The sequence below is a fragment of the Galendromus occidentalis genome, unplaced genomic scaffold, assembly GCF_000255335.2.
Source record: "Galendromus occidentalis unplaced genomic scaffold, Mocc_1.1 scf7180000076318, whole genome shotgun sequence".
Taxonomy (NCBI): domain Eukaryota; kingdom Metazoa; phylum Arthropoda; class Arachnida; order Mesostigmata; family Phytoseiidae; genus Galendromus; species Galendromus occidentalis.
The window spans coordinates 1-11,401 of record NW_003804307.1 but is presented as its reverse complement, the minus strand read 5'-3'; the positions used below and the strand labels follow the sequence as shown (position 1 = coordinate 11,401).

The 11,401-nt window shown below is 51.3% G+C and overlaps 2 protein-coding genes across 2 annotated transcripts; one reads left to right on the top strand and one right to left on the bottom strand.

Moving 5' to 3' along the window:
• Positions 1-1,383: 1,383 nt before the first annotated feature.
• Positions 1,384-3,095, bottom strand: LOC100905755 (DEP domain-containing protein 1B). The gene has a single exon (XM_003738721.2). The coding sequence runs from the start codon at positions 2,990-2,992 to the stop codon at positions 1,484-1,486; it is 1,509 nt and encodes a 502-aa protein (XP_003738769.2). The 5' UTR covers positions 2,993-3,095; the 3' UTR covers positions 1,384-1,483.
• Positions 3,096-5,700: 2,605 nt separating this feature from the next.
• Positions 5,701-8,896, top strand: LOC100905899 (uncharacterized). Its single transcript, XM_003738722.1, has 6 exons — positions 5,701-5,745; positions 5,858-6,043; positions 6,108-6,272; positions 7,950-8,085; positions 8,181-8,404; positions 8,588-8,896. The coding sequence occupies exons 1-6, from the start codon at positions 5,701-5,703 to the stop codon at positions 8,894-8,896; spliced, it is 1,065 nt and encodes a 354-aa protein (XP_003738770.1).
• The last annotated feature ends 2,505 nt before the right edge of the window (positions 8,897-11,401 follow it).

The following is an 11,401-nucleotide window of genomic DNA, read 5'->3' as shown; positions in this document are numbered from 1 at the left end:
AACTCGCATCGTGGAGACTTCCGACCTTTGAATGCAAGCGAGGATCCGGAAACCTTGGGAGCAGACTCGGAATCACCGAGGTCGCTCGTGAACATCGAAGAAAAACAGACGAGTACGTCGAGCGCTCGAGTGCCAACCGCATTTCAGGAAGAAGGGGGGGGGGAGGAATCACAAAGGAGCGAGGTATCGTCGATAATGAGCATTGTGTTTTCGAAGCGAGCCGCCTCACAGGAGCCTACTTTGTTACTAGGGCTTTCACTTTTCGTTACGTTTAGTCGGCTCGCCCCATGTATCAATCATATCCTAGAGCAGCTAGTTGAGTCGATGGCATGCTCGCCGGGAGAAGCGGTACTGTTACTCCGTCCCGTGAACAGAAGAAAAATGGTTCTTGCACCCTCGTCACTTTCCGGATGTGAGAAAGGAGAAAGGAGCCGATGCTCGATGGCAGGAGGGCTCCAATGACTTAAAACCTAAGGCTGAAGGTAGAGAAAAGGCGACGCATCCATGAAAGTTCTCGCATGAGGATCCGCGAGAAGTGTCTCCTCTTTCTACACAATCGGGGGCGGAGAAAAGCGCAACCTGAACAGACACAGAACTGAGCCAGATTCAGGTGGGGAGGCCATGAGGCACCCAACAACAAACAGCTCTCGCTTAGAACAAATCCACGAATACTTATCAATCCAACGTTCGCGGAGCCGGTAATAAAATCGGAGATTCTCCGCCGGTTGAACTTTCGCTTCACTGTCGCTAGGATAAACCATCCAGAAGGAGGATTTTTGAAAGAAATATAGGTATACGCAAGCGAATATGCCAGTATTGGACATTCTCGAATGAAGGAAGACAAGGTTATCCCTCGGTTGAGCGAACGACTTCTATTTTAACCTTATTGTCACGTCTAGCCCCCCGATCCGGGATGAGAATCGCTCCCGACGGATTCATTCAGTCGACTCAATGAGAGAATAAATCATCGTCCACAATACATATCTACAGACAGGTACAGATAATTTTCTGGGACACAACCTTCGCATGTTGAAGCTTCTGCCACACTTATTTTAAATCATTCGTTCTGGGAGCTGTCATTTACAAATTAATTTCGAATTGGATACTAAATGGTTCCGGTTTCGTTTCTTTAGATTATGTTTCATCTCCAGTGCCGAAACTTTAACATTTATTCGATCCCTAGATAAATGGGGCGAGCATTCTGTGGGTATTCTTCGCTAGGGAAAAAAGTTGGCACTCTCATCCAGGAGTTAACATGTCCTCCTACTGCTGCTGCTTTTGCCGCCCCACCGCTAAATCACAACGAACATATAAATAGCGCAGGCGATCATATAAACACAACATATTTGAGCATTCTTCGGTCACAAGCCGTTAGCGAGTATCGTTCCTCTTCCGCTTCGGATTTCAGTAAAAGCAGACAAGAGTATCTGAGATGTTTCTATCCTTCAATTGTTAGATCGAGATCGAACTGCGACAATTATCGCTAAAGACGATGCCCCAGGGCTCCGTCGATTTCCTGTTTAAGGCTCTCAGGCACGGTGAAAATCACGTCACAATTATCTACCAAGAACGTCATAAACATTGTCGTCTGCTGAAGGTTAGTCCGCGACGCACCGATCAGACACGTACTGAAGGTTTCGATCAATACCTCGTGATTGGATTTGTGGTTCTTGAGCAACAACGTACTGTTCTGACCGACCTTATACATGAACCTCAATAGGAGGTGCATCGCCCGGCGATTTCGCGTCGACAAAAGGAGATACAGGTGTTGCAGCTGTCGGATGACAAGCTCCTTTGTCGTCTGAACTTCTTTACAAGATCGAGCTTTCGCTTCGGAGATCGCGCTCACACCCGAGCTGAGACTCGACGAGCTAGCAGAGAATGCTGAATTTACGTAACATCCCACCGCACTGCCTATCCGCCGAACGCTTGCGGCCCTGACACACGTCTGGATCAAACGTTCCGGCCGATAAGGTCTCGGCATAGTGCTCGGCGTTTGGGTAACGTATCGGGGAAGAGGGGTTTTCCGTGCCGTGCGAGGCATGATTTTCGTCTCAGGATTCGCAGTGACGAACGCGGTTTCGTACTGGACCGAAACGGGCACCTCGGCTTCCTCGAGCGTTCCCATGATCGGTGCGAAAGCGGTCAACGAGAGCTCGTACAACGGTCTCGAGAGCAGAAGCCGTCCCCGGAAGTATTCGAGGACTACCTTGAGCACGTCGCTCAAGAAACCGGGATATCCCGGATAACCCTGCGCCGACTGAGGCCACTTGGCAAGGCACTTCATAGCATGCATGACATACGCCGGTACATCGTCGCCTTTGGTTCTCGGCAGGACGATTCCAGAAGCGCTGACTTGACAAATGTTGTGGCAAATTTCAGCGGGGCAAAAATCTGAGAAAGTCAACGAGAATGAGCTTAGTACGTCCGGCGTGCCGTAAAACGAGTTGTGCGTGCCTGAAGCGAACAGTTGTTGAACCCGAGCCCAGAGCAGGTGTTGGGAGAGCGATGGTAAATCCGACAGGGGTAACGGGTTCTTGGGCGAAGACGAAGCGGTTGGGTTGGGGGGAGCGGCCGCTGGTCCGTAAGTCACTTGGCGGTTGCCGCTTCTTACCACCAGTTCGGCGGTCGGAGCTTTGGGCGCGACGTTTTCTTTGTTGAAAGTGTACAGCTGCGTGTTCGAGTCTTTAAACGAAACGTTCCGGTTGCGAACGTCCTGCAAGATTTTCTGGTCGACGAACTTCTGTAACAGCAGCACCACTTTTTCCCGGGTGACTTCTTGACCCGGACCCAAGAGATCTTTATTCCGTTTCAGGTATCCGAGCATCCAAGCGACCGCCTCCGTTCCCGTGAAGCAGTTGTCGAACGACTTGAGGCCCTTGCGACGTTTCCCGACGGGCATTTCCTGCCGGATGGCCGCCACAATCGTATTCCAAACCTTGGTGGCGCGGAACTGATCCGAATAATTTGCGTTCGGGTCCATGGTTTTCATCGCTGGGCTCGATCTCGGACAGCATTCGCTGAGAGACCGATCGAAGGAGCGGAGACACCGGAATCCGGAGAGCGACGGCACACACCGTTCACGGGAGGTACAAACGGACGAACGACCGGACGGACGGACGACTCTGGTGTCAGATACAAAGTTCGTTACAAAATGGCCGCGTCGAAGTCACATATCGACGGCAATCGTTCACAAGTTCCTTGTTATCAGACCAAGCAACGAGACAAGGGCACTGAGGACATTTTTCAAAACATCGCTGCTAGACATCGGCATCATCGCCTGCATCAACATCATCATCACACACAGCTGAGGTTTCGCTCCCCGTGTGGTGCTGCTAGCAGAGCTCTTCGGCGGTTTGAAATCTTCCCCCTCGCTCAGGCTTTCGCCGCCGCCACCACTGCTGCCGCTCAGCGGCCAGTCGGGGAACCAATCGACAGAACAACGGATCACTGCAGCCTGCGGCGCGGCGGCAGCAAGCCACGCGCTTGGACGACGACGGACGGGGGAAGCGGCCGGGGATCTCGGAGCCGTAGCGCCAAGTTTCGAATTGAAGTGCCGCGGAACAGCGCATGCGTCCAACCGTATCACAAGCGGTGCTCAGTCGCCGGCGACACATCCTGATAAGAGAAGCTGGAGCTGGAGACATCGTCCGGATTCCGTTGGCTTCCGTCAAGAGGAGCAGAGTGAAGTCAGTCGGTTGCACTACGCGTTTCTAGTCATTCTGCCAGGCCCGGTCCCCCTTTCGGTTGGAATGATTGCCTCGCGGTGATGACCCAGGGGAATCACAATTTAGCCCCACTGCGAAAACGAAACACTCATGGGCCCTTCATGCCGTCCGGATGCGTCACCGGTGATTCATGATTCATCAACTGTGCGCGAATTTTTCCCTCTCGTATTCCTCAAGCTCGAATCGTTCAACCCTTAGGAGATCTGTGATGAGCGGGGATTATGCGCAATACTCATGCATCCACTGATTCCGATACCAGTCGTCGGCGAATCATCAGGAGCCTGCTCCCTCCTTCGCTGGACGACGACCAGGGGGCACGGTCGAAGGAAGATTTCAGAGAACAAACTCATCGAGGTAGGCCTCACTGGCCACACGAGCTCGGTTCTTCATCGCTGCTCCAGGATCGTTGTAGAATCATACCCGTCTGTATCAGAACAGATTGATTCCCCTCTATATCACTCTAGGAATCAAGCCGCTTCCGCAGCCACGGGAAAATCCCCGGCCGTACTTAGCTTCAGATTGTCGCTTGAATAAGCATTTTCTCCGAAATATCACACGGAGAAAACCAGCGAACATCCCTTGATCCAGCAGGAGTCACGTGTTCTTATTGACGTTGCGTCTCAGGGTGCTAGCGATGCTCGCGAGAGGTTCCCGAAGTTCTCCGGCGACATAGAGGATACAACGTGCTGCTCGTTTATAACTAGATACGAGGAATACACGAGAAATACACTGTGGGCTGAAGTCGTAAATGCAGGGAATATGAGCAAAAAACAGTAATATTTCCGATTGGGCTCATATCGCCCACGTGCAGATGGCGCCTCCTACGGAGCGAGACCGGGGAGTTGCCGTCGGGAAGACCCTGTCACCTCAGAAGTCACACGAGAGTCACGTGTGGAACAGAGAGTCGAGTGCCGGCTTCCGAATATGCATGAATGCCGCGGCATCACGGAATCCTGGCTCTTTAGAGGAAATGAGTCTGCTGACGCGTCGGCTCCCGAGGATGCCAGAAAACCCTCTCCTGAGAATGAGCGGAACTGCAGAGTTCCACAAAACTTGTTCCCGAGAATGTCGCGATTGATTTGTCACTGGTGTTCGCAATTAGAGTCCAGTCATTCCAGCACTTGACTAACTAACGGATGTACGGTACATATCTATTCTCGCAGCTCTCGATCCCCTGAGCAAATGGTTGAGGTCTAACCTTGGTCATGCAAATCCGGATATCACGGGAAACTAGCTGTGGATTGGGAATGCACTGAATGCTGTCTTGTCTCAAGAGCTCGATGATTGGAACCGAAGTTCCGAGGCTTTGCGTCCCACCTGTTCCGGAGAGAATTTCGCTTATCCATCTACATAGAAAGACTGCAGTCTGGAATTCCGTACGGCGTTCAAACCACGTAGTCGATGGACGATCCCTGGTGAGTGATGAGACCCGATTGGGGTTATGCGCACGTTTTCACGCGGATTCTCACGTATGGAGCACTCCTGCCTGACTCCGTGGACCATCGTCCTCGGCTCCCACTGAGCACTGAGCCGAGGGAGGCAGGACCAAAAGAGACGCGTCCATCGGAGTATCGCCACCTGCCACCCATAGTCTCCACTGACAAGAACCGAAAGGACTGGAATGACTTTTCTGTATACGGTAAATCATGTTCGGAAAACAGACCGGAATGCTTCGTGGGAGGGGCGCGATCTCGTATTCGAAAACGCAAATATCCGATGAACGTTTTCAGGAGTAGACTCGCACGCCCTCCATTCTAATGAACGCGGTGATTATTCATGGCTCACTCTGGGGCTTGTTACAGCAATTTTTGAAGGACGAGAAATTCGAGATTCATTAGAAGCTCAGAGAACACGGCTCGATACGTGTAATGGAGCTTCAACCGAGCGACTCAACGGATGAGTCGGTGCAGAGGAAGGAGTCATTCAGACCGGAGAAGCCGTTCCCTTGTACACGGAGGCCTGCTTGGAGGAAATGCGGTCTTTGGAAAACGTCACCTTGAAGATCTGCTTCACAGAGGTGAGATCATTTCCCTTCATTCTCACGAACATATTGCACATATCGTTCTAGGATCGATTGTCCGGGCGGAGATTCGATGGTCGAGCTTCTCTCACGGGGGAGATATCGCCAGGTCTTCCCATACGTCGTCAGCGTGGGGGATGGAATCACGCCAAAAGGCATGCAGGGATCGATTTTCACGAACATCACAGAGTCAATGGGGCTCAAATGGATCCGCGTGCCCGCGCCGAACAACAAATGGGGAGAGTGCGACATCAACGGGACGTGCCACGGTCAGCTCGAGCCTCTCAAACAAGGTGTGAGTATTCTCCTCGGGCTGCCTTCGCTATCAGGCGGGGAAATTGAAATTCTCGTCTCGACAGACCGCAGATATTGCATTGGGGCCGATTGTGCTCTCGAATGAAGTGTTCACCACTCTGAGAAGCGGCTGGCCTACCTACTTCTCGACTTTGGACCTCCTCGCCGGTTTCAAGAGCCCTTTCAAGTCTAGGGGTCATCTGGGTCTCTTCAATTTATACCCGATTCCGGTTAGTTTGGATATGATCGTATGTTGGACTCTCTCCCGATTCGAACTCTTCAGGGTTAGGTTAGGTCCTTGTTCAAATCCTCTACTTGCGATTTGACACTAGGCTATGCACAGCCGAATCAGACATACTAGCAGTGGCGGATTTACCCAGTAGGTTTAGTTGGCTATGGACTGGGGCGGCAGTTTCCGGAGCGCGGCGGAGCCCTGGTTGGCTCTTCTGTGATCCTCGACAAGTCACTCAGTGAAATCATCCGGGACCGAGACGAGGACGTCAACTCTGTCCAAGATCTCAAAGCTGCCAGATTAACGGCGGGGAGCCGTCTCAGAAACGAACAGCGAGACATGATTTCTTGGATACCCGATCAACTATTTTGGAAAGGAACTCTTCTTTTTCTTCTTCTGGGATAGACTGGATAAGTGTAGACAATTTCCAAGTCTACGGATCCTTAGGCTCTTTGTGGAATAGAAAAGAAATCTCGAAAACTTGGAGCAAGCGCCGAGAAGAATCGGGATTTATTCCCAGACGGGAATATATTCAATCAGGGCGGCGGTCTTGATTGAACATTGGGGCGGCGAATTCGTGAATCCGCCGCTGCGAACGAGAGAACTCATTCGCCCCGGTCAGAGTTAGATGATCAGACGGCGAAAGCGCCAGCGTACGGCAGGCTCATGCGACATCGACCGTTCCCCGTATGTCCTGAATAGTGATAATTCTGAGCCTCGGAGAGTGCATCCGCGTTCCTACGCTGGGGAGACCCGGCCGTTCCCCGTCCACGAGCCTAGTGGGCCCTCGTCAACGAGAGAGAGAATGGTCACAAGTGGGCATCCGTTGCGTTCCTCGTCAGACGCGCAAATACGAGCTCGGAGGAGTTCTGATCAATCGGAAGTACAGAAGCCAAAGTCTCAGTGCGAGCGAGGAATGCATGCGAGACAGTTTCAAGGGAGTCTCCCAGAAGCTCGAGATCGAATCTGGGCACGGAACGTTCTCTGTGACTGATTGAGAGACGGACATGGTGCGCACGCGCTTCTCGATCAGATTAATTCCGTGGACGACATGCCACAACGAAGAAGAACCTGATTCTGATTTTTCCTGTTAGCGTACGGACCTGCCGATCGGAAGCTTCCAGCTCCCCGGTGGGATCATGAGCAACACTGATTGATTTATCAACCATCCCTGGTGTTACAAGACTTACATTGTATCCAGGAGACCCCATTCGCGGGGGCGAGTCTTCTCAGCAGGTTGGCGATTCCGACGTTTGCAGGGGACGTATCTCTTCATGTATCACTAGATCACCCTTCGTATTTCCCTGAGCTCAGCTCGAAGCAGCTCCGCCCAAGTCTAAGAAGCTTCTCGACAATGATTTGCCTTGATTAGAGAACATCCGCGAGTCGATGGATTCGACTCCATAGTTCCCTGTGGGAGTTCCGAAGAAGAAACTTCGGACGCTCTCACAGCATTGCTCTCTGCGAGGAAAGCGAAGTTCCACCAACGCGGTGTCCATAGTAGTTCGTTTCGGCACAGTCTCTAGCTGGCGATGGATATCCGACAGTCCACTCGGAAAGTGGTAGAATCCTAGAACCTCGGGATCAGGAGCATCGGGAACCGAGCGCGGTGCACTCACCCGCAAAAATATGGATTATTACCTCCTGAGAGCAATTCATTTTTTCCCTCCCGCAGATATGGGCTTCCATCCTTCTCTGCCTCTTCATCCTACCAGTTTTAGCGAAGCTTCTGTCGAGATTCGGCACCATCGCCGATAGAGCTACTCTCGCCGAACATTGGTCGTCATTCATGGAGATATTCCTACTGGAGTGTGAGTATATGAGACGATTAGGTACCATGTACCATATATACATCCCAGCACGAGTTTCCGCTGTGCACAGCAGATTGCGGAAAACGCGTCCCCAGGTCCATCGTTCCAGTATTCGACGAATCCGATGCGAGTATTGTTCGCGAGTTGGATGCTGGCAGCTTTCGTCCTGAGCTCGCTCGGCAGTGCGACGCTCAAGTCTGTCATGACGGTCATCAGTCCCGCGAGTAAGCTCGAAACACTTCAAGACATCCTCCGTGTCGATATCAGCAAGACCACCATACGGACGACCGCAGGCACCGGCCTCATGGACATGCTGGAAGTAAACAATGAGTCGAGATCGAGGCGAGATAAAATCGATATACCGCGCTGCTCTCGCGGCTCTTGGTTTCTTCGAGACCGAGTCACAGGGGCTTTGCGAAATCCATTCCTATACATGAAATCAGGTATAATGGAAAAAGATCCTGTCATGAAACTGGATGGCGACCGCAGCTCCTCTCTTCAGACCTCCGCGCTCGAACCAATAAGAAGTCTCGCGAAGAAGATCATCGACAGTGAGGGCTTGACGCACCCGCTGGACATCGGGACCACTTGGATGCTGCGGGAACTGGAAACGGAGAAATCCGTTTTCATCCTTGGCTGTGAAGTGGTGTTCCCCTTCCTCTACTCGCCGCCATCACTCAAACTACAAGGAACTCAAGGATACACCTACTGCAGCAAAGACGTGATGGGGTTCTATCTCTCAGGCTGGGTAGCTTCGAGAAGGAAGGACCCCATATTCCAGTTCATCCTGGACGAGTTCGACAAGCGGTGATTGACAAAGACCATCTCTGATACCATTGATAGCGATAGCTGATTCTTTACTTTTGGCGAATGATGAGCGCGGAGCTCGGAGCATCCGCTCGCAGTCCTCCAAGCCTAAAACTTAGCTTTTCACAGAATTCTGTGGATCATGGAGTCGCCCTTCCCGTTCATATTACACCATGAGAATGAATCCCCCCTGCTTGCCGATAGGTTCATAAATTCGAGAGATCTCGCGCAGCCTCCTCCGAAACCAACGTCCTTCGATGAAGTATCGGGAGTCTTCATAGTTTTCACTGCTCTATGCGCGAATGCGATAGTGGTTTTCATCGTAGAATCGCTCCGTGGGCTGCCGAGAAAACCTCCGAGGAGCCGATAGCAGGGGCAGGTACGACTCAGTCATACAGATGATATGATCACGATATTAATCACAAAACCGTATGACGTCCTCAAAACGATCCGCGCTGGAACGAATTTCCGCTTCGACGTACGATATTTTTCCATTCTGATATTCTGGTCGAATTCTCGAAAAGCTGATGGTCGAACAAGTTCGAATGCCACGGGCATTCGTCTGAACGATTCGTTTTCGCAGGCGCCAGCGTACTCCTTGAAACGAGATTACCTATTCTCCATATATCCATATCCATATCTATATCTATCTATCTATATATATAAAAACGTATGTCTGTCTGTTTGTCTGTTTGTCTGTTTGTCTGTTTGTCTGTCTGGTGTCACCTATAGACTCGAAAGCGGCTGAACGGATCGTCGTGAAAATTTAGGAGCGTGTTCTGGGCGATCCAGCGGTGGTTATAGGGGGGTCAGTTCTCCGATGCGATGAGTCGTTCTACCTTAAAAAAATTATTTGAGTGCTCCACTGACGAAAATACGAAAACTCGGAAAAAAATTGAAAAATCCGAAATTCGCAAGATTCACAAACGCCTGAACCGATCGCCGCAAAAATTCAGGGGTGGATTCCCGGGAGCTGTAGAAAGGTCGATGAGGGTCGTCGTTCTCGTGTGATGGGACTTCCCTCCATGAAAAAATTATTTGAGTGGTCCTCTCATCGAGAATCAAAGATTTCATCAAGGGAAAGACGGGAATTCGATTTTCCGGAGGACATCTATATATATAAAAACGTATGTCTGTCTGTTTGTCTGTTTGTCTGTTTGTCTGTCTGGTGTCACCTATAGACTCGAAAGCGGCTGAACGGATCGTCGTGAAAATTTAGGAGCGTGTTCTGGGCGATCCAGCGGTGGTTATAGGGGGGTCAGTTCTCCGATGCGATGAGTCGTTCTACCTTAAAAAAATTATTTGAGTGCTCCACTGACGAAAATACGAAAACTCGGAAAAAAATTGAAAAAATCCGAAATTCGCAAGATTCACAAACGCCTGAACCGATCGCCGCAAAAATTCAGGGGTGGGTTCCCGGGAGCTGTAGAAAAGCGATGAGGGGGTCGTCGTGCCCGTATGATGAGGATGAGCTCTTTTCCCTCGGAAATTGAGTACCGGGTCCCTCACCGGAAATCGTTCGGCGGGAGTTTCCAGAGTTCTCCAGAATTTTCGTGATTCCTTCACATAATCTATAAATTTGTCTGTATGTTCCCTATAGACTCGAAAACAGCCGAACCGATCGTCGTGAAAATTTAGGAGCGTGTTCTGGGGGATCCAGCGGTGGTTCCCCGATGCGATGAGTCCTTCTTCTCAAAAAAATTATTGAGTGCTCCACTGACGAGAATACGAAAACTCGGAAAAATTTGGAAATCGCAAATTCGCAAAATTCACAAACGCCTGAGCTGATCGCCGCAAAAATTCAGGGGTGGGCTCTCGGGAGCTTCAAGAAGGTCATATCAGGGTCGTCGTTCTCATGTGATGGGTCCCCCCACCATAAAAGAAATATTTGAGTGGTCCTCTCACCGGGAATCAAAGATTTCATCAAGGGAAAGACGGGAATTCTCAGGATTTCTTATCGGCTGGACCGATCGCCAGGGAGCTCCTGAGAAGGCTAACGGGGGTTGCCGTCATCATTGGACTCTGTCTTTCTACTAATGAATCTCGCCGAAAATTGCTGTAGCCGTGAAGGGTATACATTTTCCGCAGAACATATGGAATAAAAGCGGGGAAAGTGGGGAACCGGGAAAGTGGGGAGACGGGAAAGTGGGGAGACGGGAAAGTGGGGAAACGGGATGTTGGAAAAACGGGGGAATGCGGAGACGGGAAAGCGGGAAACGGGAAAGTGGGGAAAGGGGAAAGTGTGGAAACGGGAAAGGGGACACGGGAGAGCGGGGGAACGGGGAAACGGGAAAGCGGGGAAACGGGGAAACGGGAAACGGGGAAACGGGGAAACGGGGAAACGGGAAAGCGGGGAAACGGGAAAGCGGGGAAACGGGAAAGCGGGGAAACGGGAAAGCGGGGAAACGGGAAAGCGGGGAAACGGGACGTTCACCAAGAGCACGCGCGACCAAAGCAAGCGCACCCGGAGCCAGCGCACTCGGACCCAGCGCACTCGGAGCCAGCGCAC